Source organism: Scardinius erythrophthalmus (genome assembly GCF_964197995.2).
Source record: "Scardinius erythrophthalmus genome assembly, chromosome: 1".
Taxonomy (NCBI): domain Eukaryota; kingdom Metazoa; phylum Chordata; class Actinopteri; order Cypriniformes; family Leuciscidae; genus Scardinius; species Scardinius erythrophthalmus.
In genome coordinates this window covers 13,536,641-13,552,350 of record NC_138221.1, presented here as the reverse complement: position 1 = coordinate 13,552,350, position 15,710 = coordinate 13,536,641, and the positions used below count along the sequence as shown (strand labels likewise).

Genomic DNA, 15,710 nt, shown 5'->3' with positions numbered 1-15,710 from the left:
AATTAAAATATTATTTTTCGTCATCCGCCTGATCCGCGGTTTATTCACATCTCTAGTGTGTGTGTGTGTGTGTGTGTGTGTGTGAGTTGGCTCGGCCCTCCCTCATGAAGTTTGATTGGTTGACATCGCGTGTATGATTGACAGGAACAGAATGTGAGGCTGATCAGAAAGTCGAAACTAATGTGTGTGTGCTCCTTTAGGCCTATATAATTCTTTTTTTGTAGTTCTTTGAATTAGTCAATTATTTTAAATAAAATTAAAATCATTCATTATTTCATTATTACATAATGATGTAATTTCTATAGGCTATATTTTTTAGCAGACTTTTTTTTCCTGTCCTGGACTCGGTCTTGTCTTGGTCTCGAACTTCTTTGGTCTTGGACTCGTCTTGGACTCGACAAAGGTGGTCTTGACTACAGCCCTAACTTAAAGCAACACTTCACTGTGGCATCGTGTCACTAAACAGCAACTCTAGCAGAATTTAAACACTCATTTGATGAGATCATAGGAAGTGAATAACCACAGGAGGAGCTGATGATGTTTAAAGGAAGAGCTGTAACTATATATAATGAAGAGAAAGACTGACAGAAACACAAAATGGCTGATAAGTGTGATCTGTGTCTGCTGGGACTGATCATTCTCTCTTCACTTCTCACAGGTAAAGAAATCTGTGTTTTCTCTAAAGACGTTTGCTTTACTGTTTTCCACCCAGTCTTTCTACCACAATGACCATTTGTACCATTTGTAGATAGTGATCACTGTAGGCCAAGATGTGTGTACTTCAGGGGTCGATGAATTGTCACACATTTAGTACCGTGGGGGAAGTTGTAATTATCTGATTGGTCAGTTTGAACATCTCACATTTGGGTTTTAGTCACATGGTCAGGGAAAGGATAAAAGAAGATTGAAACTGTTTCTCTGTCTCTTTTATTATCTGGGTCCCTTTCTTGGAGCTCTCTCTCTTTACTTCCTCTTTTCTTTGTATTTCTCTCTCTCTCTCTCGTGCTTTTATGTTAATCTGAGGTAAAATGAGAACTGCGCGTAGAGAGTCAGTAATAGATTTGACAGGTGAGGAGAAGAGATAACCGCTCTACCGACCTTTGTACTCTTTCTTTTATTTCCTTTTATATTTGTGACCAGAGTTGGATGTTTGTTTGATACTTTATCTCACTCGATCCCCATGTATGCGGACGAGTGTGACGTTTGAGTGATTTTATTAAACACGGGGTAAAATATGCCGTCTCTCGTCTCTCCGTCTCTCGTGCATCTTTTCCTCCGACTCCTACTGTTTTTTTCTTTCTGGTCAACATCTCAACTCTGCGTTACAGTGGCAGTGGGTGGAATAGACAAGAAATGTACAGTTTTCTACAGTCTTGCTGACAATGTTTCTTTAGTCATTCGGCAGTCTTGCAGGAAATCCTCCCTTACAACATTTAGTGGAATTAGTCTGGAAAATAGTTCATTTGAACATGCTCAGTTTATTCTTGCACACATTCACGTTGTGATCTCAGAGTTGTGTATTGATACACACAGATCATACTGTATTATTCCTGATACTGGACATAGTGTCACTCAAACATCTGATGATGAAGAATGATCTTCATATTAAGCGTGTGTCAGTGATTTGAACAGCTCTCTGATAGAGACTATTCTGCCCTTGTAAAAGAGTTCCCCTTCTTCAACTAGGCAGACAGATAACTCCTTCCACAAGAAAGTTGAACTGAAGCATGGATTTATTAGGGTATAACTGGACATAATATACACAAATAATAATCCAGATGCATGAAACATCGTACTGAAAAGTCTCTCTTAATATCAATTTTATCCTAAAATTACTGGTACTAAATTCAGACAAAAGATGAAAAACAAGCTTCTAGCAAACACATTAATACTTACAGACAAAGCTTCTATAAATGACTGCAAAGATGATGAAGAGATTGAGCTGCTTTAACCGTGTGACAGCATCAACTGAGTAAAACAAGATGGCTGCAATTAAGGTCAGAGGTTACTCTCTCTGACAACATCAAAACATACATGGACTAGCACCACCTAGTGGCTCTAAAAATAAACTACACTAAGAACAGTACAAAGACTAATAGTTTATTCTGGAGAGTGTGTTGTTTGCTTTAAAGGTCCCGTTCTTCGTGATCCCATGTTTCAAACTTTAGTTAGTGTGTAATGTTGTTGTTAGAGTATAAATAATATCTGTAAAATTAGAACGCTCAAAGTTCAATGCCAAGCAAGATATTTTATTTAACAGAAGTTGACTACAAAAAACGGCTGGATTGGACTACACCCCTCTACTACCTGCATTAGTGACATCACCAGAACCGTGTTTAGACTAAGCTCCGCCCACAGGAACACAGGCGTATTGATGGCGAAATGTCAACAGACGGTCTACAATCGGATATCGCAAAAGTTTAATTCGAAGTAGTTAGTTTGCTCTGTCCATTTCACCACGGACTGTTTCTCTAACCTGGGATAATATCGAGCAGGCTTCTCTTAGCGTTTCATACTGACGAAGGGGGCAATTTCAACTATATTCCAGCAAGCGGTAAGTACAACTAGTGATTTAATATGGAAGTAGCGATCACTCTTCACATCGTTTCTCTTAGTAGGATGAAAATAATCTTACTTAAACTGTGATTAATATACAGAAAGCGATCAAAGAACAATCCCTTTCCAATCGCCCAAGCTGTCAATCAATCACACAGCGCAAGTTTATCTGGACACTTGCCAAAACTCGTTATGAAATCAATGACGCTGTTACACTGCACAACGAAGCTCTTACTGTATTTATATGGCTCATGTTTGCATTGGTGAAATCATTAGTGAGTGCAGAAACTGCGTTGCAATGATAAGATCTTTTTTCACGCGATCAACAGGCTGTCATCTGCTCAACGCTCACTGCAATTTTTTATGTGATTGAAATAGATCTAAATACTTAAACTTCTCACGATTCGTTAATCCCGATAGCTGTAATAGTAAAAACGTATAATAGCTGTAAAAGTAAAAGTTTTCCAGATAGTTCCACATGTAATGCCAGATATTTCATATGCAAGCATGTCAGCCAATCACAGCAGAGGGTGTTTACACTGAAGTCTCACAGCAGACACACCCCTTCAAACTGAGTGTTCAAACCAGGGAATGAAATCAGGCTAGGAAATATGACTTTTATTTCTAAATTATAACAATTTTTGATCTAAAAAACATACTAACAGTATAAGGGCACCCCTGGAAACATGATAAAATAATAAAAATAATCCATGGAATGGGACCTTTAAGTGAGGGTAATGCTGTTTGTGGAGTTGTTTAATCCTCCTCTGCTGAGATCCTCAGAGATTTAATGTCTTTTATCTTCAGTTGATTTAATCTAATGCTGAGTTCACACTGCATGATTTTAGCCCTGATTTTGTTACTGTCAAAATTTGGCATTTTCTTTACAGCAAATTTTTACAGTGTGCACAGTAACAAATGGCCTCATTTTGACAGTAACATGCTGTTTTCCATTAAAACAGCAATATAACGTAGAAACAAATGCATTCTGGGAGATATTTGTCTTTTTCTAGAAAGTAGTCTACAGTAATATACTGAGAATTAACAGCGCTCAAAGTCGACACTCAGAGGCTGTGTTCAAACACACACCCTACTCCCTCACTCACTATTCCCTACATTAGTTCACTAATATAGTCCACTTGACAGAGTGGATAAAAACAAGTGAGTTAATTCAGACACTGATAAACATATACTACTAACGCTGCTGTCAATCACCTAATCCTGTTACATAGGCATAGCTTATCACTCAGCATGAGAAAACGTTTATTTTTTTGTTTGTTCCATTATTTTCTCTAAATATTTACATAGCCTAAATAAAAACACAAGGGCACATATTTTGATAGATAACAGTTAGGTCTTTAATCTATTTTATTAATGTTATTAATTTAGTTGCTAAAATGCTGCCGAACAAGAGATACTTGTTTTATTGTTGTTTATTTAAATTGATCTGAACATCTCCGTTTATACGACAATTCACCATGACGTCACAACAGTAACAGACGTTCTTCCGGGTGGCAAAAGCAAAAGCGTTCCTATGACAACGCTAGTAAATTGCTTGGAAAGGAGGCCCACCGTTGACAGTAAAAGTGTAATAAAAATAAAACATTTAATTAAATATAATGCATTTTTTCATCATAATAACAACTGTGTTTAATGATATAAGTAAAAAATATAATAAATATGTAATATAGTAGGCCTACACATAACTAGCAAAATACTCTCTAGCTCTTTTTTTCCAGCCAAAATAACGTGCTATATAGCCTATCATGGTCATTAAATGGCTTTCCTGAGGTAACTGTTATGTTACAATGGTTCTCCAGCTGTTATATCGACCTTTGCGCTGTTGAAAAACACTGATTGGTCGATATATCATCTTTGAGGAATATTTAGGTAAGTTGCACGAGAAAATGGATGTGTAGTGAGAGCGTGTGAAAAGTGACAATTGTATGAGGCGCCACGTAGGATTTAAATCAAACTTCGCTGATCAATACATACATAACACACGTGCATACAATTATAAATTACTCGCATATACATTTTTTGGATGTTCAAAATACATATATATGGAATACTCGTGCACACTATAATAATGAATGCTTGTGAATAACTTGCATATAGGCTACATATAAACTTGACGCACGCATACACCTATAAATACTTATAAACTTCCATGCATATACACCTACACTCGTCTCGCACATACACTCGCAGCACGCAGACACACCTATAAACACTCGCACATAGGCCTACATATAAACTCAATGCGCGCATACACATCCATAAAACACTCGCGCATAAATAAAACGCGGATGCATGCTTTAGTTGTGTAGGCTATATGTATGCGAGTATAGGTGTATGCGTGCGTCAAGTTTATATGCAATATTCATATGCATTCATTACTAACATAATATGTATGAATTTCATATTAGTGTGCACATGTATTTCATATATGTATTTTGAACATCCAATAGTATACATGTACATGCGAGTAATTTATAGGTGTATGCACGTGCGTTATGTATGTATTGATAAGCGAAGTTTGATTTAAATCCTACGTGGCGCCTCATACAATTGCGTGAGTCTCACGGTCAATGCAGTCTCTTCATCAAAAGAGACAATTTACTAATATTAGTCTTGAATTTCCCCGGCGGAAGATAAATGCTCTGCTGTGATTTTGTAGATGGACCGTTTTGAGAATACACGAAGCAGAGTTGAAGGGCAAGCAGGGTTGGCAGCAGATATGTAAACGTTGGATGAATCATAATTTAGCGGGATCGTTAAGATTTCCTACTTTTGACGACACGACGTCGCTATAACCACCCACAGGAAATCGATAAAACCCCTAACACTACACCTTTTGCTGTATATCTGGCAGCGCAACCCCAAACACAACACGTTTTCATCATCGTTTCAACTTTGATCAACAACGTTTTTAACTATGTGACTGTTGCAGTCGCCGGCTGGATCTCTTCAGTTAGTCAGTGGAAGCCGCTCGCGTTCTGCCACCCGGAAGTTACTCGGCGCCTATTGTTTACAAACATTCTGAAAAGGCCTATTGTGCACGCATTAAATATTTGTCTTATTTCAGTCGGCTCCACTGTGGTGATATTTACCGCGGCTCTCTTTAGTTGGGGCTCAGCACTGTCAGCAGTGTTTTCTGTTGCAGAGAGAATGCTGTCGCTCCAGTGCTTTCTTTGTTTTAAGTTTGGCCTCCAGTAGCTCTGTAGTGAACTTTCACACTTATGTCCACTCACAGACATAATTTCCCCTCGATTCGAGACCAGCATCGGACAGTCTCTGCACCATGGTGCTGCAAAGGCAGTGATTTGTGTAAACCTTGGAGGTGCTGCTGCTTTACAAATAGTACAATTCATTTTACCAAGTAGACTATTTTTTTCTAGCGGAAGGAATGCTTTTATTGATTTAACTTCATGAAAGTTGCACTAATACTTTTTTTTTTTACTGTAATATTGTGTGGTAACCATTTTATAAAAGCAATAAGGTACTCGAGGCAAGTGCTGTATCGTGAAAGTAGAAAGCTTCGCGTCGTGCCTAACAATGCCCTTCAGCCATTACTTATTCACGATACAGCACAGCCTCTCCTGCCTTATTGCTTTTATAAAACAGTTACCACACAATATTAAAGAAAAAAAAAATTACTTATATGTTTATGTTGATACGTGTGGTTGCTAAGGGCGCAGTGATAAATACAGTAGAACCGTTGGGTGAAGCGGTCATAGCCGTGTTTTATCGTGAATAAAGCACAGCTATTGACCAATCAGAATCAAGGATTGGAACTAACCGTTTTAATTTATTAACATATATCATAATGATCACTGAGATATACTGTGTTTCAGGTATCAGTGGAGAGGATCATGTGTTCATCAGTTCTGGTGAAAATGCTCGTCTGCCCTGTAATAATGCTCTTTCTGACTGCAAATCTAAAACTGCATGGATCTACTATAACAGATTCAGTCATTCAGTAGCAGTTGAACTGATTGGTTTAGGGATAAAGAGGAAAGACACAGAGAGACATGAGAGACTGAGTCTGGAGTCTGACTGCTCTCTGAACATCAAGAACGTCACAGAAGAAGATTATGGATCTTACACCTGCCAACAATGGATATATGATGTGAATGGAAAAGACCAACAACAAGGAACTAATGCACGTGTTTATCTGCATGTTCTTCATGGTAAGTTTATGATTATGTGGTCAATTTAAAATTCTCCCTTTAAACTCAGATGATGATTGAAGAGTCTGTGATTTGTGTCTTGTGTTCAGTTTCAGTGTCTCTATCATCATCATCATCATCTTCATCATCTTCATCCTCACAGACTGAGATCAGTCCAGGCCGCTCTGTGACTCTCTCCTGTCAGTTGTATTCAGAGACTGGATCTCCCTGTGATTATTGGGTTCATTCTGAGGGAGTTGAGCTGTTGTGGGTGAATCAGACTGGTGTTGATCTGAAGACAGACTCCAGATATCAGATATTATCATCATCAGATCAATATCGCTGTATCATCACTCTGACTACAACACTCCTGAATGAAGATGACAACAGAGAGTGGAGATGTCGGCTTACTCTCAGAAATCAAGTCAAGACCTCAGTCAGATACACTGTCAAGTATTCAGGTGAGAAAACAGTGTTAGAAGAGCCTCATAATGTCAGTAACACTAAGGTCTATCAGTATCACTGAACCAGAACAAACTGAGGGAACAAAAGCTTCTTTGACTCTCACAGAAGAGTAACTCAAAGCATTGCTTCAAACTAATGAACTGCAGTGAAGGAACAGTCCAAAACGTGATGCTGGAAATAATAAAGGAATTGAAACTTGACAGCAAAAATATTAACTTTTTATGTAATGTGATGATCAAAGTTATTATGATGGTCATATTGTACAGTATTAATGATCTGAACTAACATTCATCTTCACAGCTCAAGCTGATTCAACGACAGCAGTGAATCCAGTCCACATCACACACTCTCAGGATCCCTCAACTATAAACACACACGTTTCTAAAGGTACATCATCACTGTCTTTCTCACATCAGTGCTTTTCAGAGCATAATGCTAGAGTTATCTTCAGTGTTAACTCATCAAAATATGACTGTCATATTCTACAGTATGATTGTCACATTGAGTTGTTGTTTTAGTTTCATTTCATGGACTTTTATGGTGTGTCCCAATTAGCGTACTTATGCATATTCTAGGACATGTTTAGTATAAACAGTGAGAGTAGTGTGTTCATATAACACTCCGGTTCTTTCACTCGATTCTCCCAGAAAGCGTCACATGAAGACGATATGTTGAGCTCATCCATGCAGCGCATTCACTGTAGATCCATGAAAAACTCCAAACAGACATAAAATACTGCTCACCCACTCACAAAACTATCAAAAAACATACATGTAAAAGTGAACAAAACAAATATACAAAAACAGAGAGAAACACAAAATAAGCCGTATACTCGTAATGCTCGGCAACAAGTTTAACATATAAAACTTCAGTTATTCATCAAGTCTGGGTGTCTTATGACCCCAATATGAAATAAACTGATTAAAAAAAACATTTTTTAAAGTGTTTAGTGTGTACACACTACACACTTTTGAGTGTGTAGCAGAAGAGTAGACAAGCTTTGGGACAAACTATCACGTCAGATCCCAGATAGCAACATTGTTTCGGCCCAGATCCGGCCCACATGTGGAAAGATGATCTGGCCCTCATGCAGCGTGGAATGACGGCCCTTGGGTGGACCGCTCCTGTTTGCCAGATCCACTCCTGTTTGCAAAATAGTAACAAGTGAAGCTGGTAATGCTGTTTGTGGAGTTGTTTAATCCTCCTCTGCTGAGATCTTCACAGATTTAATGTCTTCTTTTCTCTTCAGCTGATTTAATCTAAGGCTGTGTCTGAAGTCAGTTGTAGTTCTTGTGTTTCTGCTCGTCTCTTTTTCTGTTCTCTTCTTTCCTTCAGTGATTCTGCTTGTTAACAGGCTTATTAAGGCTGAGATGACTCCATATTTAATATACACAGGTTTTGTGGCTCAGATAAGGTCCAGTTCTGGTTTATTTCTTTGCTCTTGGCTGACATGTGGCATTGCTATGGCCTGCTTGTGGCCCAGATCTGGCATACAGGAGCGGTCCGCCATTCCACACTGCATTTGGGCCAGATCACGCAGAAGTGTCAGGAACAGTTGTGTGTATTATTTGTGTAACTTTAGGGAATAGACTTGCCTGAAAGCTGTGAAAACAACAGTGAGACAGTTTTTGCAGCTTGTCAGTTGAGTTCCCGCCCCGTTTCCATGGTAACTCCCTCCGCTCCTGTTTAAATGCTACTCGCCCATTAAAACACGTCAAAGTTATGTCAAATTTACATGAATATACATCTAGAATCTAGAATTAAAACATTAAAAATACTGATGAAGTGAATTATAAGAAGAAAAAAAGATAAAATGTCCTGAAACTTATTTTTTTAAGTGGATCTTAGGCTTAATATGAATGGAATGAGAATATGAAAGCAGTATAGGCCATAATACAATAGACTAAACATGGTGTAGAAACTAAATGTGGCCAAGTAGTGTATAAATATACATTGTTTCTATTTTGTATTAACCCTTTCACACGTAAGTTTACAATATTCTGGCTGACCCCCCAGCGTGAGTTTCTCAAGGCGACCGTTATTTAGAATGTGTCACTTTATGGTTTCCATGGTGACGCGTCATTGCTTGTCACGTGACACACCGCAGCAACAACAGAGCTGAATGAATGATGATCTGCTTTTATGTCATTTTTCCTTTTTTATTCAAAATATTCACAAATTTGTTAGATAAATATCTGATATTCCGATTGTCAAATACATGCAAGTGGAAGTGTTTTATTGTTTAAACACCTTTATAACGATCGCGTTAGTTCAGCTGTATTCGCGATGGGCGCCGCCATCTTAGTTTGTGCCGCAGAAGCAGTTCAGACTCAGAGAATCGGATCTGTTGGATTTACAACACGTGAATTCATCCACTTCTCCCGACATACATAAAAGTAAGTGGCAGGTGAACTGGGAGAAGAATAGAGTAAACTTTAAAGTTACTTGCATGTGTATCTGATATGAATAAAACTAATTATAATGGAAAGGATTATTATTGCCTCTTCCTTTGACATCAGTGTGTATTTTACAAACTCTAAATGTATTGTTTTTTTAGTATTTATATGTCTGAAACCTAAAATAAACATTATGTGGTTGAAAACACTGAAAAGTTGTGATTTATGACAGCTCTGAGCTCGCCTGTCTCTGGCTCAGCGCCAGCTAACGCACGAAAGCACATTTGAATTTAGCAGTTGATCACGTGATGCACTGACCGTTCTAATCACACCGGTGTGATCGTACGTGCGAAAGGGTTAAAAATGTCTGTGGCTCCTTTAAGAAATCGCTCTCTTCTCGTGATACTATTCACTGGTTTTGGATGCGTTTTGTATTTCAGTGTGATTTACACATTTCATTCTGTATGACTTGTATTTTTGTGGATTTGGCATTTATCCACGGTCTAAACTTTTTGTTACATTTTATTCAACTGCATCTCCAAATTTACTGTAAATTGTTTTCCACAATTGCTAAGTATTTTATTTTATTTTTTTAACTAGTGAAATCCCCAAAAAAATTGTTGTGAAATTTGTTGTGAAATCTCTTCAAACAAGTCAAGTTTTTTTTATTAGACTTTTATGTCTAATTGTGCTCCCATCGACCGCTGTTGGCCTACTTACCGTATTTAAAACAGCAGTCAGGATAAAACCCCAATTAGTTTGCGTCAGGTGTGTATTTCCTCCATTACACCCGGTTACAAAAAGTAGAAACAAATATTGCAAAACACACTGATTAAAAACTTGACATGATATAAGGCACAAACATATTTTCACATATGTACACATATGTACACGAAGAACAATTTAAGCTTATGTTATAAGCATTTTCAAAATATATTTCAATATATTTAACTGTGTACCACATAAATGTGAATATATTACATTTCTGTATGGGTAAACTTCTGCCTAGCCCCCTAAAATATGTGACTAACTGTACACTAATTCGTGATCGCTTCAGTCTAGAGCCAAAAACTCAAGCCCTACCCGGCCCCAGCCCGACAACGGCTGCAATTTTTCAGACCGAACCCGACCCGAGACCAACATCAGCGGCGCCGTTTCTATTATGAGCGCGCATGCTACATACACTCATTGGGAGCTGAGCCCCGCTAAAATGAAAATCCTGTGTGAAGCTCGAGTATTATGTGATGATGATGTTGTGTATATGTGGCATTATGTGTTGAACTGAACTAACAGACGTGATCCACAGATCCAGGAGAAACTGAAGTCAGTGTGAATGCTGGATCATTATACAGAGGTATGACACGTTCATTTATACTGACAGCTTTATAACATTAAACTATCAGTCAGTCTGTAAAAGCTTCATCATTAACTGTTGATAGTTGAATCCCCTTGACTTCAGTCATGTACAGTTTCTCTTCTTCCTCTCATGTTTCCTGCAGTGATTGTGATTATTGTTGAGATCGCAGTGTTTGCTGCTCCTACTGTGATTCTTCTTCAGATCATCTGTGCAAGAAGAGCTGGTGAGTTTTGAGCCGCACACAATCTGATGATTCACACTCATCTGATCTGGAACAATCTGCAATCATGATAAAAACACATACGAGAGGTCAGTCAATGCTTTTATTTTGCAGGGAGGAAGGACTCGAAGCACCCAGAGGAAATAGAGATGCCGACAATATTAGAATAAAATACTGATGAGTTTAGAGCCAATCTGCAGCAATATTTACAATAGCAAAAACTTACAGAGGATTGTTCATTGTTTTATTTTCTTCTCTGAAAACAGAGAAAAAACTCTGATCACAATGAAGGAATAGTGACACCAAGTTTAGATTAAATTTTCTTGTGCTTCATATATAAACTGCTTTAAATATAATATTAATACAGTAATGGACAGACTCAGACTGTATAATCTCTCTCTGTTCTGTGTGATGGAGCTGATTTGGTGATTCTTGTATCTTGTCTGTTCATTCCTGTTTTTAGCATCTTTTTAAATTTTGAATAATTAATGCTAATTTTCTTAATAAAACCTCTGCAATTGTGTTTAATATGTCTCCTTTCCTGAGATGTTTGTTACAAATATGGTGATTTCCCCCTCATGAGCTCGTAATGTATTGTAATATAGAATAGTAAGTGTGAGTATTAATGGGTCGAGTGTTGATGTAAAATAAGCGTTGGTTTGTTACTGAAATGCTACTCCTGAAATGCATATATCTTCAACAGTCGGACACTAGAAGACTGAAACCAGTGTCATCTTGACCTGCTAGATACACTGTTCACAGCCGAGTTCACATCCCGAGTCCTCCAGTCGGGAATATGGAAAATAGGCATTCTTCATGTTTAACAGCTGTTTCCAAAAACACAGTCTGTGTCCAATCAGAATCATTTTTCATTTTCAAGCAGCTTTTAAGGCCTTTCTCTTTGCAATCGTGCTCTTTCTCCATGAAATGCGAAAAACTTATTTTGCGGACACCACTTCGACAGCCAGCCATTGAGTGAGGACAATCTATTAAGTATCTCATCACTCCGGTGAACAGGAAGGGGGCCAGAGAAATTACAGTGCCTGACATCATACTTGCGAGTTCACACACCTCTTTAACATTAATTCAAATTTTGTGACTGGCGTCTCTATTTTCACATTCCCTTTCAGTCGAGAACGTCAGACGTGGTCGACTGAATGGGGATCACGCTTAGGGAGCCTGTCTTCTTCGTACTACTATTTAATCAAGCCAATTCAACATTGGCATGCATGATTACACGCTCCGCCCCGCAGCGCGGAAATAAACACAAAAGTGGACGCACGCACCAGTTGCCTTTCGCTTCGGAGCCTAGCGGATGTCTCTGAAGAGTACTATTGTACAACAAGCGAATGTGTCGGTGTTCTTGTGGGAAGACCTCCCAGTGTTGGTGTTTCTACAGCGTGAGTGCAGCGGTGATCGCAAGCTTCTTGAGCTCTCAACTGCTGTTTTAACAGCATCAAATTTCTATTTGTTTGTGTGTTTAACGGTTGGTTAGAGGGCGAGAAGTGAGTGCTTCACTGTTTCAGTTCACTGATTCAGTGTTGTTGTAGCATTCCCGGCTGAACAGATGCAGTTTACTCTCAGGGACTGATGTTTATAAAGAATTTTATTCCCAAAAACACCGTGAGAGCTAAATGAAAGTAAACAAACAAACAAACATTAGACATCTCACTGCAAATGATAAATGTCCATAAACACATGAGAATACACATTTACAATCTAATTGGCTTTGGTAGACTAAATAGTGTGAAAACTCAAGTTTTTAGTGAGCAGGGGCTAATGTAATAACCTTGCCTTAAAGGGGTCATGAACTGGATTTTTTTATTATTTTATAATGTTGCCTGGGGTGCCCTTATAATGTTAGTATGATTTTTACATCAAAAATTTTTATAATTTATAAATAAAAGCCATTTTTCCAAGCCTGATTTCAGCCTAAGATTTGAATGCTCCGTTTTAAGGGGCGTGTCTGCTGTGAGACTGCAGTGCAAACGCCCACTGCTGTGATTGGCTGACATGCTTGCATATGAAATAGCTAGTATTACATGAACTCTCTCGAAAACTTTTACTACGTTTTTACTATTACAGCTATCGAGATTAACAAAACGTGAAAAGTATCGTTTAAAGCATTATATTTAAATCTATTCCATCACATGAAAGGTTGCAGCATGACGAGCTTTGACTGAGCAGATGACAGTCTGTTGATCGCGTGAATAAAGATCTTATCATTGCAACGCAATTTTTGCACTCTCACAAATGCTTACACCAAATCACAATGCAAACACGATGTGAATATACAGTAAGAGCTTCGTTGTGTAGTGTAACAGTGTCATTATTTCATCACGAGTTTGGTAAGTGTCCAGATAAGCTCTCGCGGCTCGCGCTGTGCTGTTTGATTGACAGCTTGGGGCGAATGGAAAGGGATCGTTCTTTGATCGCTTTCTGTAATATAATTTAATAACAGTTTAAAAAAGATTATTTTCATAATACTACGAGAAATTATGTGAAGTTGATCGTTTAGTCACTGATGCATAAACAGTATTGGACGATTTTAAGAGAAAGATATCTGAACTTGAATAATTACACATCAGAAATCACTGATCGCAGATCAGGCATTAGAATACACATGGTTACTTCCCAGCAAACACAGAACGTTCCCCTAACGTTCCCGTTTGGTTCCCATTTGGTTATTTTTTTGGGAACCAAACAAGAACGTTCTGGGAACGTTCCCTGTAGGTTATTTTTAGGATCTTTGTTTATAACATTAAGGGAACGTTCCCAGAACGTTCCCTGTAGGTTATTTTTAGGTTTAAATTTATAACCTAAAGAGAACGTTCTGGGAACATTCCCTGTAGGTTATTTTTAGGATATATTTTTATAACTTTAAGGGAACGTTCCCAGAACGTTCCCTGTAGGTTATTTTTAGGTTTAAATTTATAACCTAAAGAGAACGTTCTGGGAACATTCCCTGTAGGTTATTTTTAGGATCTATTTTTATAACTTTAAGGGAACGTTCCCAGAACGTTCCCTGTAGGTTATTTTTAGGTTTAAATTTATAACCTAAAGAGAACGTTCTGGGAACGTTCCCTGCAGGTTGTTATTTAATAACCTAAAGAGAACCTTCCCAGAACGTTCCCTGCAGGTTATTTTTAGGTTTAATTTTTATAACCTAAAGAGAACCTTCCCAGAACGTTTCCTTGCAGGTTTTAGGTTTTATTTTTATAACCTAAAGAGAACGTTCTGGGAACGTTCTCTGCAGGTTATTATTTTAATATCACTTAGCCTACTATTAACAGGCAGATTACCAACTGACAACGTCGTCAGTACGGTCCCCTAAGGTTATAAGATAACCAACAACGTTCAGATCTATTCGCAATAACTTTTTATTAATGATATTTTAAATTATGTTATATTTTAATTCTATATGTTTATTTAAATGCTGCATGACTTTGAAGTGTTTTAATGCGCATGCGCGTGATCAAACACTGGAGCACGTGCGCTGCGCGAGAGCAGATGGAAACGTCATCGACAACTGACAAACAACAAAACTCCCGTCTCTCGCTGTTGGTTTCACTGCTTTCAGGTAAGTTTAGACAACAAAATCTCACAAATAATACACACAAACGCCCCTGACACATTTCTTACGTGTAATTGACACGCTTCTGTTAAATATTTATTTTAAAGAAATGGTTTTATGTCTTTGAAAAAGTCCGTTAGCATCTACGCTAGCTAACCGTTTTCAAAAGACAACGTTAGGCCTAAGTTACGTTAAGTTGAGGTCTTATTTATGAAAGTTTGGGTTTTTAAACACATATTTAGTGTAGATAACAGTTTTTGATAGTTTTGCTGGTAATTTGTCAATGGGAAGTAAGCTAATTTATTTAGGCTAACCAAAAAGAATGCACTGTATTGTTAACTTAATCAGTGACGTTACTTACCAATATTGCTAAAATGTGATTTCAGAATAGCGAGAGAAAAAATAAAACTCTACAACAAGGGGTGAGTTATTGTTTAATCATGATGATAATTCCATATGCATTTATTTCACAATATATTATCTTAAGATTTGTATATATTTATCTTTTCTGCATTTCACCTCTGTTCTAGCTTGGTTCCTTGTAATAAACCTATCACATGTAATATTTTTGGCTCTGTGACAAACAGCATGTTATGTTCCTAGATCATCATGCTGTGATGGCCTGCTGCACCCCCTGTCCAAGAAAATCTCTATGAACCATATGACTAGTAAGCAAAACCACCTCAAACATGCAGTGCACTGCTGTTCAAAGGTTTGGGGTCTGTAAGATTTATGCTTTTGAAATAAGTCTCACATTTTAAAATCATTAACCCCAAGTTTTTTCAGTGAGATTGTCCATGAGAAGCCTGTAAGCTAAATAATCAGCTAAATAATAGGCGACTAATACAATATTATAATGGTCATAGTTCTAATAATTCATTTAACTATTATGATAACATGATATCCTGATGATTACTATATTTTATTTTATTTCTTTAGGTCTGTTTTGAATTATGTTGGCCAATGAGAC

General features: G+C 37.7%; 1 protein-coding gene across 1 annotated transcript; it reads left to right on the top strand.

Moving 5' to 3' along the window:
• The first annotated feature begins 305 nt into the window (after window positions 1-305).
• LOC308694694 (uncharacterized protein) lies at window positions 306-11,692 on the top strand. Its single transcript, XM_081372356.1, has 7 exons — window positions 306-658; window positions 6,414-6,749; window positions 6,839-7,189; window positions 7,494-7,580; window positions 10,896-10,943; window positions 11,089-11,169; window positions 11,281-11,692. The coding sequence occupies exons 1-7, from the start codon at window positions 598-600 to the stop codon at window positions 11,334-11,336; spliced, it is 1,020 nt and encodes a 339-aa protein (XP_081228482.1). The 5' UTR covers window positions 306-597; the 3' UTR covers window positions 11,337-11,692.
• Window positions 11,693-15,710: the final 4,018 nt, after the last annotated feature.

Bases quoted from the DNA above. Each gene is read 5' to 3' on its own strand.
- LOC308694694 (XM_081372356.1), top strand. From the start codon at position 598: ATGGCTGATAAGTGTGATCTGTGTCTGCTGGGACTGATCATTCTCTCT. The intron at 7,581-10,895 runs GTACATCATCAC...CGTGATCCACAG, and splicing joins AAACACACACGTTTCTAAAG to ATCCAGGAGAAACTGAAGTC. The intron at 11,170-11,280 runs GTGAGTTTTGAG...TTTATTTTGCAG, and splicing joins CATCTGTGCAAGAAGAGCTG to GGAGGAAGGACTCGAAGCAC.